Below are 12,154 nucleotides of genomic sequence, written 5' to 3' on the forward strand. Positions count from 1 at the left end.
CGTCCCATGTTCTTGGCCTGGCAGACCGAATATTGTTAAGATGGCAGTCCTCCCCAAACTGATCTCCAAGTTCAACACTGGCTTTATCACAGTCCCAGGTGGCTTCTTGCAGATGTTGCTTTGCTGACCCTATAGAATACCAGAAACCCAGTCCAGGCAAAGCCCGGTTAGGGAGGAGGGATGGCCATGCAGTCAGATGGCTAGCAGAGCTTCGGGGTCCTGAGACCCTGTGGGCTGTGGCCGGGAGCTGTGACACCTCCTGTGTGTCTAGGCGGCGGCCCAAGGAGCGGTTTCAGAACGGAAGTGCTCCATGCAGTGCTGGGGTAGACGCGGCTGGTAGATACAGCAGTGTTAGGTAGGGCAGTGTTGAAATGATGGGCTCAGCTTCTCCGTGGCGGGAAAGCAGAGCATTCCCAGCTTAGTCTTGTAAGTGCTGACCTGTGTGTGTTTCATTACTGATGGGAGGAGACTGTCCATCTGCCTCCCACTTAAATATGGTCTGAAGCAACGTGAGGGTGCGGTGTTCAGTGCAGGCCATTGAGAAGATTCGAACCGCTGGAGAACTCCTGTCTTCCAAGATCCTGTCACTGCAGAGAACAGCAGTGAACAGTCTGTTGTCTGCCTCAGCTTTTGAGTGATCAGTGCATTTTGAATATTCAGTACTGAGGGCTCTCTACGCTCGCCCCCTTCCCTCCCCCAACACTACAAAAGGAAGCCGAAGTGACGGTCCCAGCCCACCCTCTGGCAGCTCCTGACGTTCATGTCGCTTGCTTGCTTTTCAGGTGGATCAGAATAATGTTCGCCATCAACCCCCTGGAGAACCTGAAGCTGTACATCAGCAGCCGGCCGCCCCTGGTGGTCTTTATGATCAGTGTCAGCGCCATGGCCATCGCTTTCCTGACCCTGGGCTACTTCTTTAAGATCAAGGAGATCAAGTCCCCGGGGATGACAGAGGTATGGCTCGGAGCAGCCTCGTTGTGGGCTCGCAGCTCTGTTTCTTTGGCTGGGGGCCTTTTCCTCCCAGTGGGAAGCTCTGTATTTGTTCACAGTGTGCTCTCTTCATCTCGGACTCACTCTGCTGGGAACACTTCCAGGCAACCCCGGAGGTGCAACAGGTTCAGGTCCAGACCAGCAGCACAGTAATGCTTCCTACCTGTGTCTGGCGGGGATGGGGGTCAGGGTGGGGATTGGCATGGCATTGGTGGCCATACTCTCTACCTGTGGTAGGAAGGACACTATCCTCAGAGCCACTGAGCTCATGGCTTCCTTTGTGTCTTTGACCTTCTGGCTCATAGACTACCTTGGCATAAGGGTTGACCGTCATTAGTGACCTCTCGAATACAGTTAGGTGAGTTTTAATTGTGTTAAAAGGAGTTTATCAATCCTTTTCAGGAAATTTTTTACTAACATACCCGTGAGATGGTCTGACTCTCCTTTCCAAACCTTGCCTGCATTTTCAGAGGCGCCCAGCACTGCTGTCCTGCAGAGCTCGAGTCTTGCTGACCCCTCGGCCAAGGCCAAGGCCTCTGGCTAAGGTGGATCCTGGACAACCAGCACTTCCTGGTCAGAGTGAGGCTGGCTTGACCTTGGCTGGTTTTAAGGAAGGAACCAAGCTGTGTGGGAAACAGTGCCAGGGACTGCAGGATTAACTTGTGGTGGTGGAGGAGGCCCCGGGTGGCGGGTAAGATTGTCCCATCTGGTTTCCAGGGTTGCAGTCTTTATGAGAGGGAGCTCTGGTGGCATAGTGGTAAGAAGCTGCTCTGCAGTTCCAGAGGTATGCAGTTCAAATCCAGTTTGAAACCAGCTGCTCCTCGGGAGGAGGAGGGGCAGTCTCCTCCCGGCAGTTTACTGCCTCTGAAATCCCACTGGAGTGTCAGCTGAGTGGTTCCGACTCGACAGCACCCAACACCACCACCAGTCTTCACGCGAGTGGATCACCAGGTCTTTACTCTGTGGAATCATTCAAACTGTCCACCTTCCTGTTAGCTGCCCAGTGCCTTACCATTGAACCACCAGGGCTCCTTAGGACTAATTTGATGATTTTATTTTTCAGAAAAGAACCCTGTGGTTAATGTTAGGTGCCATTAAGCCAACGACTCATAACGACCCTGTGAACAACATGTCTGAATCTTCTCCTATCCTGCACTATCATCATGGTCCATTGTCACTGTGTCCTTTAGTCTTGTTTAGAACGCAGGGGTGCAGGATAGGCAGTTGCTGTGTTGGGAACTCTTTGGGGCTGCACACCAGAAAACCTAGTCCTGATTTTGCCTTTACTGTAGAATTTAGGACTTAGATTCTCAGAATGGGTTATTTTCTGGAAGCATAATGGACTCTTTTGCATTTCACATTTTCTTGCATAAATTATTTTATTACTCTTGGTTTTCTTAACTATCTAATGCTGAAAGTGCATGAAAGGTTTTGAACCTGAACTGGTGGGAAAGCTGCTCTGCTGTGCCAGCAGGCGAGGCTGACGGCTGGGGGGCTGTGATTGCTCTTGGCAGACGCTTGACTCTGTACCCACAGTATTCCTGTTAGGGCTCGGTGTCCTGTTCCGTCCCCGACTCGCAGGCACCATCCTGTGGGGTGCAGGGACCCCTCGCATGGTTCCTCTTGGTCTGGTCTTCTTGCAGGACTGGAACACGTTTCTGCTGCGCTTCAATGACCTGGACTTGTGCGTATCAGAGAATGAGACGCTGAAACACCTCACAAATGACACAACTACTCCAGAAAGCACAGCAACCAGTGGGCAGGCCAGGGTGTCCACCCAGGCCCCCCAGGCCCTGGAGGACTCGGGCCCAGTTAACATCTCTGTTGCAATCACCCTGACCCTGGACCCACTCAGACCCTTCGGAGGGTATTCCCGCAATGTCACCCACCTGTACTCCACCATCCTCGGCCACCAGGTCGGCCTCTCAGGTACGTGAGCAGGGCGGGGTGTGGGGCAGTGTGTGCTGCTTATTAGCACTGCTTAGCACTGCTTAGCACTGCCATTTTCATTTTTGCTTGTCTCTTTCTCTTTTTAAAAAATAAATTAGTTTTTTCATTGTGATTTGCACAGAGCAGGTTGGTTTTCCTCTCAGCAGGCCATCTGCATTGTTTCGTGATCTTGATCACAAGCCCCAGAGTGTCATAGAAGCTTCCTGCTCCCTCCTTGTATGTCCCGTTTCCATTCATCCTCCTGTCCTGTCCGTCTCTGCTGCTGAATGGTAGCCTGTTTGAGCTTGACAGTTGATGGTTTGTCTCTCTTTTGGTTGAGCTTTAATGACAGAGTCAAAGAGGAACTGTTTAATTCACTGGAACACAATAAAATACTATTTTTTTGGGGTTGGGTTTTTTTTTAGATTTTATTTATTTATTTATTTCCTTGTTGTGTACCATCGAATCAGATCTGACTGGCACAGGAGGAAGTTGCCCCACCTTCTCCAGCAGAGCATCTGGGTGTGTTTGTGTGTGTGTACATGGTCAAATCAGATCTGACTGGTATAGGAGGAGGTCGTCCCTCCTTCTTCAGCAGAGCATATGGTGGATTCGAACTGCTCACCTCTGGGATTACAGTGAAGTTTCTTGCCACTAGGCCATCAGAGCTTGCCAATAAAATACTACTTTTAAGTGAAAAAGAAGAGAGGGGAAAGAATGGCCCATTTCCACTGATAAAGTGCTTGGCATCCAGTAGATGCTTCATAAAAACTGAAAGGACCCCTTAAACTTACATAAGAAAGAACCTTTTAATTCAGGCTTAGCTCACTGAGTCCTTAACACTTTTTGCAAATATTGCTGCCAGTCTACACATGTTTACATGCCCAGCATTTGTTCAGCACTGTGCTGTCTGCAGTGAAGAACCAGAAAAAGCCTCAGGCCCCGTCTCTCCATTGCGAATGTGTGATTCTCCGAATGTTTACTGCACATGCTGAGTAGCTTCTGGCACCACGGAAAGGTAGACAGTTGACTTTTTTTTTTTAAATTGAGATTTTAATGAAAGTTTATGAAGAACTTGGATTTCTATTCATTCATTGTTGCACATTTTCTTCTCTTTTTTTCCTTGGGGAAAAAGTTCTTTCATTGTTACACAGCTGTCGTTCCCCCAACCCCACTTTACTCCGCAACTCTTATTCTGGGCTCTTGGCATGCCAATAATACCCAATCCTATATCCCTTTTATACAGTTCTTTCCCTCTTCTGTGTCAATGCTGTGAACACTATTTATCCCCTCTTTTCTTGGTTCCCCCCAGCCCCCATGTCAGTCCTGTTTTATAACAGTGGTATTAGGCAGTATGTCTTTCTGTGACTGAGATATTTCACTCAGCATAATGTCCTCCAGGATCATTCATTTTGTGTAATATTTCATGAGTTTTTGTTTTTCAGTGCTGCATAGTATTCCATTGTGTGATTATACCACAGCTTCTCTATCCATTTGTTTGTTGATGGGCACTTGGGTTGTTTCCAACTCTGCTATTGTCAACAAAGCAGCAATAAATATGGGTGTGCAGACAGCTGACCCTTGAATAGCAAGGCACTAGAGGTGTCAGTCTCCCCACACAGTTGAAAATCCATATGCAACTTCTGACTCCCCAAAATTTAGCAACTCATAGCCTACTCTTGGCCTTTTCAGTAAGGCGTCCAGTCAGTTAACACATATTTTGTGTGTGTTATATAGCACACTCACATAAAAACTGTGCTTTAAAAGATACTGGAAGAAAGAGAACATTTTCCTGTCTGTTGGTGAAGCCGCAGCTCCGGCTTCCTGAATTTCCCTTTCTTTGTCTGCACTGGTGCTCATGCTGGGCTCATTTGTCTTGACGTGCTGGGCAGTGCCCACTGCAGACCACGCAGTCCAGCCTTGTCCTGTAACGCCATGACTCTGCTGCTTGGGAGAACTTCCAGCATCTTTATGTGGCACTTTATGGGGGTCCTCTGATGTCTTTGTTCCCTAGTGTGACTGTTGGGGGTACCCCAGGTGGCTGGCTTTCACACACGGTAGCGTGTTCTCTTGCACTTTGGAGGTCTGGCTGTAGGGGAAGCCATCCTTCTCTGTTGGTTGTGGAGGAAAGTCCTTGTATTCTCAGTGTCTGTAATAAGACAGGCGTTCCCTGGAGACGTCCCAGTGTCAGGGAGCTTTATCGCTTCCCTCTCTCTTGCCCTTTTGTCTCCACGGGCCGTACCCTGCAGAAATGCCCTTAAATCTGATTAAGACATTGACAGGATTAAGTGGTGTGGATTTCATCTTCACTTATTGCCATGGAGTTGGGACCCAGGGAGGAGACAGATGGAGTGAGAGCAGTGACTGGGGGGTTTGAACTGCCGGAAAGGGGCAACCTTTTGGGTTCACAGTGCAGCTCCCTACAGACGAGGCCACCAGAGCTCCTCACTCCCCCGACTCTCCTTTGCTTATCAGACCGTGCGGGTCATTCATCGCTTACACGTTTTTGCATTGTTGACATGTCTTTTGGGAACGCCCAGTCCCCGCCACGACCCATGGTGGTGTGTGGGGTTTGCAGTGTGTACTGAACACGATGGAAAGCGAGCAGGAGCCTGGGAAGAGCACTTTTACTGTGTCCACGGCTGACCGCTTGCATAGAGACATTTCACACCCATGGCGGTTGTGAAGAAAATCTGCATTTGAGTTCAAAGCTGTGGTGTCCTGAGGTTGCCTGCATGTGTGTCTGTTAGGTAATACTGAAAACGGACATGTGAAATGTTGGCCATGTTTTCCACGTAGCTGCGAGACCTTTTTCTTTTGTGGTGTTCAGCCACGTAGACTTTCACTTGTTTTGGTGTGCTGTCACGTCGACTGTGACCCATAGCCACCAGGCTCCATCATTTGCAGCCCTACGGCTGTCCTTCGGCCTGTAAAACCCTCAGTGGGAAACTGGGACGCTTGGGCTGTCACACATGTGGAGGCTCATTTCCAAACTGCTCAGTAAAGCCAGTCACACGATGTCTTGGTTGTAGAACCACTGCATGTACCGTCTCCACTGGTCTGCTTCTTTCTTTCTTGTGGTTTGACTGTAAGGTTATAGAGCACATTGGTTTTCCGCTCGGCCATTCATGAACATTTGGGTTTTGATGTGGATCACAGTCGTCGCGAGGTGGCCTCTCCGTGTCTTCCTGCCATTAGTGCTGCTGAGCTGGTCACCCTTTAGCGTCCAGGGAAGATCCGTGCATGGATGGTAGATGGGCCCTAAGAGGGGTGAAGGGTGCGGTACATAATCAGGGGGTGGTCTGCAGTAGTCGTCACGTGTGTACCCCAAGCATGATAGGAAAGTGGTAAATACTGTGGGGACGACCCAGAGGGGACTCAGGACGCTAAGTGAGCATGTGCTGCTTGCTGGAAATGAGGGGCTGACACACGTGGGGCTGTGAGTGCGGGCTGCAGAACGCAGAGACGAGATACGGAGACGAAGGACTGTGGGCTCTGTTAGCGAATGGCAACTAGAGCTTCCCCATGCTCCTGTTTGTTACAGAAGCGGCACAGCACACTTTTTCCAGGGTAAAGAAAAACAGGCAGTGTTCTTACTAGCCTAAGTTATCTCTGATTAATCAAGGCTCTGTGTTCTTTCTCTTAATCTTATTACAAGAAAGCCAATGGGTAAGTCAGTCTGATCAAAGGCTGTTGATGAAAGTGTGGAGAGTTCACAGGGAAGTGCCAGAGGCTGTTTGTAACCCCCTGCATTCCAGGAGATCTTGTTAGCGTCATTAACCCTTTAGGGGTAACGGACTCAGAAGTGTGCTGACTGATCACTTCTTAGAACTAAATCTGAACTGTTTTCAACCTAGATCCTACCGAGAGTTCCTTGTTTCCAAGGGTTTCAGGTGTTCCTGGAACATTTGCTGGTTAAGCAGACCTCTTACTGTCTGAACCCTTCAGGGATCCTTCAGGGTTGCCACACCTGCAGTTTGTAAGAATTGTATCTGCGAAGAGCAGTGAATTGAAGCAGTAGACCCCACAGAGGCGGGCATTGGCAGGTGTGTTGACCCCCGGGGCTGCTTTCAGGTTGTATCACCCTGACACTAACACATGTCCCCCACCCCCTTGCAGGTAGGGAGGCCCATGAGGAGATCAACATCACCTTCACGCTGCCCACAGCCTGGAGCGCTGACGACCGTGCCCTGCACGGCCACTGTGAGCAGGTGGTGTTCACGGCCTGCATGACCCTCACTGCTGCCCTTGGGGTCTTCCCTGTAACTGTGTAAGTGGTGCCCGCACCCTGTGGACACGGCATATACGCAGTGTAACCAGGCTGCTTCTGTCTAGGGCTGGCGTAGAAAGGGCTCCATGGGTTGACTGTCCCCAGGCTCTGTGAGTGTAGAATTCTAAAGTGGGGACTGTTGTGTGTATGTTTGGGCGGGGGAAGCTTAAGGGAGACAGCACCTCAGCCGGATGGTAAGGTGCTGGGACTGCCCAGGGGCTGGCTTTCCTACCAGAGCACATCAGTGAGCAGTGAAGGTCAAGTCCACCTGCTCAGTAAATGGACCACCAGGGAAGACCCCACATAAGGGCACTGCAGAGGCAGACTTTTCTTCCTTTTCGTTACCCAGAGGGTGTTGGGAGGGTAAGCTGAGCTCGTTTTTCTCATTGCTATTTCTGAGGCCCTGGCTTCAGCTGGAGTGAGATGGGGGTTACTGCTCTGCCTTGAAGTTGTGGTTTTTATCAGCCTGCCTCTTTTCTGGGAGAACGATCTAAACATAAATATAAAAGCCTGTTGTCGCCGAATGTTCTTCAACTCCTAGCGACCCTGTAGTGCTGGCCTGCAGAGCCCCGGGGCTGCCACCTCCTGAGGCTAGAGGGCGTCCAGTTAGGAGCTGAGCGCTTAACCCCTGAGCCAGTGCAGCCCTACAGTCTAGAGAGAAACGTGCAGACCTGCAGCACAGCCTATTTAAAAGAACTCTGCCATGAATCCATTAGTAATAAGAACAGTTGTCCCGGGACTGGTCTATTTTAGACCTTGCGGGGTTTGTAGGGCAGATTCCGAGGCCCTGAAGACAGCATGATGGGATCTGGGATGCCAGGAGAATGGAGGGTGTTTCAGATGGACTGCAGGACAGTGGACCTCCCTGGTCATGGAGCTGATGGGTGACGTCCAGAGGCCAGACTGCACACCCACACTTTTTAAAAAAAACAAAAAAGGGACCTCAGACAAAGGCATCTGGTGCCCATGACAGAGCAGGAGCCCTGCTGGTGGAGTTTCAGCCTGGGGAGATGCTGCTTCTCCAGCAGTGCAAACCACGTCCTCTCAGGGAGAGGTGGGAAGTTCCCCCCAGGTAAGACTGACAGCCTCAGGAACAGGATGACGACCCCTCCAAACACAAATAACTAGAAGGAAAGAAAAATACTTAGAGTTTCAGAAACCAAAAGGTATGTTAACGTTACTCTGAGGTAGAACCGACTCGAAGCCTGCGGGTTTGGTTTTTTGTCCCAAGAGAAAGAAAGTTGTCAGAAACGTCTGTGGATCTCTTGTACATGTCTTTTCCAGGAAGGAGGCTCGTGGTGCAGTGGGTTACGTACTGGACTGCTGGCCACAGAGTTAGTGCTTTCAAGCCACCACCTGCTTCTGTAAAAATTGATGGCTTTGGGTACCTGATGGGACCCTTCTGCTCAGTCCTGCAGGGCTGCTGGGAGTGAGAGTCCACTGGAAGGTGGCTGGGCTTTTGGTTGGTGCCGTGGGTTTGACACTCGCCGGGCCAGGGGCTCAGGAGCAGTAAGTAACTATCGTGGGCCTCTGAGCACCTGTCTCTCCCCGACCCTGCAGGCAGCCACCACACTGTGTCCCCGACACGTACAGCAACGCCACACTCTGGTACAAGATCTTCACAACCGCCAGAGATGCCAACACAAAATACGCTCAAGACTACAATCCTTTTTGGTGTTACAAGGGCGCCATCGGCAAAGTATACCATGCTTTAAACCCCAAGCTCACGGTTATCGTTCCAGACGTAAGTGAGGACAGCTGTGCGTGGATAGACACGTGGTGTGTGCCTGTGTGAGTGTGTGTGTGCCTGTGTATGGCTGGGGACTGTTCGCTGCCGTGGCTGCCATTATCCCATCTGGATTCCCAGCTGGGATATCTCACTAGTTGCTGGAAACTTGGGAGAACACGCCCCGCTTTGGGTCGGAGGACTGGTCCCACCCTGTCCCGCTTCGCTGAATAGTGGCTGTGTCCCTGACTCTCAGGGGTTACCAGGGAGTAAACCTCGCAGGTACTTTCCTACTGAGGACGGCACTGACCCGCACACGCCGTCTAGAGTGCCCAGAAGCCGCAGAGCAGCTCCCGTGGCGGCCCCAGGCTGACCTTCTGCCCTTTGCTTCCCCAGGACGACCGCTCACTAATCAACCTGCACCTCATGCACACCAGCTACTTCCTCTTCGTGATGGTCATAACCATGTTTTGCTACGCTGCTATCAAAGGCAGACCCAGCAAATTACGTCAGAGCAATCCCGAGTCCTGTCCTGAGAAGGTGAGCTGGGACTTGGCTGTGCTCCACTCAGTGGGGCTGTCTGTCTGCAGAAAACCAGAACTCGCCCTTGTGTGCTGGTGGGGGGAGTGGGCAGGCTGGCTTTATTCTCAGCCTAAATAACATTGTGGTGGGTCACACTTAACATAGGCCACGAAGGGTGCTGACTGGGGGACCGTGTTCTTACACTGGTTTGTTCTTTCGGAAGTCCATGATGTATTTAGCTCTCTTCACCACCACCTCTTCATGATTCTTAAGAGAACACAGTGCTCAAGACAGACACTTGCTCCTGGTTAAGCTGAACTGTTGTTTGGTTTTAAGATGATGTTGGGCTGTTTTTGGATGAAGGCTGAAGGTGGTCTGAGGGCAGTAGTTCCAGGGCTTGAGGGGATTTCCTAGCCTGTCTGATGGCCAGTGCCTGCCTGCAGGGCGGCTCCCTGGTCTGTGGCTGTGTTGGAGCCACTGAGGGGACCTGGGGCCGAGGTCCTCTGCCTCTCTGGTGACCGGCTCCTGATCTCGCTCTCTTGCAGGTGGCTCTGGCTGAAGCCTAGTCTGCTGCCTCCTGTCTTCCTGAGAGAGACTGCGAGAACCTTAGTCATTGCCTGCTGAACCCAGCCTGGGCCCGGACACTCTGTGAATACGTTGTCTTGCAATGTTGGGTTATTCCAGCCAAAGACATTTCAAGTGCCTGTAACTGATTTGTACATATTTATAAAAATTGAGGCGAAATTGGTCCGACGATGCACGTGCTTCACACTGGTGCAGCCCGAAGCCCGTGGCCTCGTGGCGGACTTGACCGGGTGGCTGCGCCTGCCTGGGCCTTGGCGGACCGTGCGGCCTCGGCCCAGGCTGTGATGCCCTCTTTGGTGTCGTGTGGCCGGTGGCGGGGCTGTGGCTCGCTCTGGTCCTGCCCAGTCTGCACAGAGTGTGTGACCAGCTTGCACCTCGGATACAACTCTGCATTCCCAGAGCCACCAGGCCACTTCGTGGACCCAGCGTGTCTGTGGCTTAGTAATCATAGTAACAGCGATAATACACTTTTCTCCGTTTGCTTGCAAGGAAACACACACCTATCTTTCTAAGTTTCTTTTTTTTTTTTAAGAAAATAAAATAGTCACCTTTTACTACTATCCAGTTAGGACAGATTTGTGCTTTTCTCCCAAGTAAAAAAAAGTTAAATATTTAGAAATCACGCATTTCCCCCATGGGTTTCCCCGTGGATCGTAAAGAGCCTGGTCGTGGGGTAGGTGCAGAATGAGCCACTGTCAGATTCCCTCTGTTAGCCCTGCCTCTTGGTTACAGACGGTAAAGTCACGTCCTTGCTCCCAAGGGTTAACAAAACCAGCCCGTTGTTGCCGTGTGCAGTTGGGTCAGTCTGGCTTGGTCCTGGTCTCAGCGACCTCGAGTGGCAGCGTGGCCGTCTCCTCGCTGGAGCACATTACCAGTCCCTTCCCCCCGGCGATTTCCACGAGCCAGCCTTGCTGTTCACAGCTGCGTGTTTAACCGCCTGCCAGCAGGCCCCTTTCCCGGGGCTCCTGTGGGGGTCGGGCCGAGCCTCTCTCTCTGGGATTCAGGTGACAGTACGGGAAGGGGAGCACGCTCATCAGTCAGAAGAGGGCTGCGTGCTTGGATGTGAGGGAGCGGACTTGTCGCTGCCCCGCTCTCTGCATTTGGTTTTGTACAACTTGTCTGGCAGGTGGAGAACCACCCTCAGTGCTGGGATGAAGTGAAGCTGGAAAGAGGAGAATTCTGATTGCCGTTTTCTTTCCTGTGATGTTCCGATGATCCACGCCCTCCGCCCTTTCCCCCTCCTAGTCTGTCTGCTTTCAAACAGGCACGCACGTGCACACACAGCTGTGTGTTTTCTCGCCTCCTTCCTCGTGGCTTTCGTATCCCTGACGTGCCTTTCCTCCCTCTCTAGTTTTTCTGCATCAGCTTGTGCCCAGGGTTCCCTGTATTACTGTAAACACTGATTGCCTCAGTAGCTCAGTGTCTTTATGGCATCAGTGTCCTCCCAGGCAGTTTAACTGCAGAGGGCAGGGGAGGCTGGACGTGATTGGGCACGTCCGTCCTTCCTGCTAGGTCTGCTGTCTGTCTGAGATGAGAGCCGGCTCCTGCAGTATGTTAATTGGCTGGCCTGGACCGCCTTGTCCTAAGCTTCCTGAGTGGAAAATAACCAGGGCCTGCAAGTGGAGATGCCTAGAACAATCAGTGTGATCAAGTCAGTGTCTTCACGCCTTTTTCTGTAAGTACACTCCAAGGTCAGGCATCCGATTCATCTGGCCACTGTTTGAGGATTGCTTACATGGTGCATGCGTGAATAATTCGTTCATTTCAAGCTCCATGTCACTGAGACTCAGATTTCAGAAGCTGTTCCTGAACTAGTTATATCTCCGCAAAATGGAGTGACAGGCCCAGAATGCTAACAGTGGACAAGAAAGGTGAGAAGTGCCCATTGCACTGGGTCAGCACATTGTAGTTGTGTGGCCGGAATCTGTGGCTTGGGGTGGATTGTTAGACATGAAGAAAGGAAGTGCCAAAAATGCCTGGACACTGTGACTTGTGGTGAGGCCAGGACACACATTTTTAAAATCAGCATTCACCCTAGCAGGTATTGTGGAAATGCACAGAGCTGGTGTCAGTCTTTTGCTGGCTGATCGCAGGAAGACTAAGAGGAGCAGAGGCCTCGAACCTGGAGACGG

The 12,154-nt window shown here is 51.2% G+C and overlaps 1 protein-coding gene across 1 annotated transcript; it reads left to right on the plus strand.

The window, feature by feature from the left end:
* The first annotated feature begins 791 nt into the window (after positions 1-791).
* TMEM248 (transmembrane protein 248) lies at positions 792-10,003 on the plus strand. Its single transcript, XM_006889659.1, has 6 exons — positions 792-954; positions 2,634-2,919; positions 7,039-7,189; positions 8,750-8,933; positions 9,312-9,455; positions 9,983-10,003. The coding sequence occupies exons 1-6, from the start codon at positions 796-798 to the stop codon at positions 10,001-10,003; spliced, it is 945 nt and encodes a 314-aa protein (XP_006889721.1). The 5' UTR covers positions 792-795.
* The last annotated feature ends 2,151 nt before the right edge of the window (positions 10,004-12,154 follow it).

This window comes from Elephantulus edwardii, unplaced genomic scaffold (genome assembly GCF_000299155.1).
Source record: "Elephantulus edwardii isolate Elephantulus edwardi_28Jun2011 unplaced genomic scaffold, EleEdw1.0 scaffold00080, whole genome shotgun sequence".
Lineage (NCBI taxonomy): Eukaryota > Metazoa > Chordata > Mammalia > Macroscelidea > Macroscelididae > Elephantulus > Elephantulus edwardii.

Bases quoted from the DNA above. Each gene is read 5' to 3' on its own strand.
- TMEM248 (XM_006889659.1), top strand. From the start codon at position 796: ATGTTCGCCATCAACCCCCTGGAGAACCTGAAGCTGTACATCAGCAGC. The intron at 2,920-7,038 runs GTACGTGAGCAG...ACCCCCTTGCAG, and splicing joins CCACCAGGTCGGCCTCTCAG to GTAGGGAGGCCCATGAGGAG. The intron at 7,190-8,749 runs GTAAGTGGTGCC...CCGACCCTGCAG, and splicing joins GGGGTCTTCCCTGTAACTGT to GCAGCCACCACACTGTGTCC.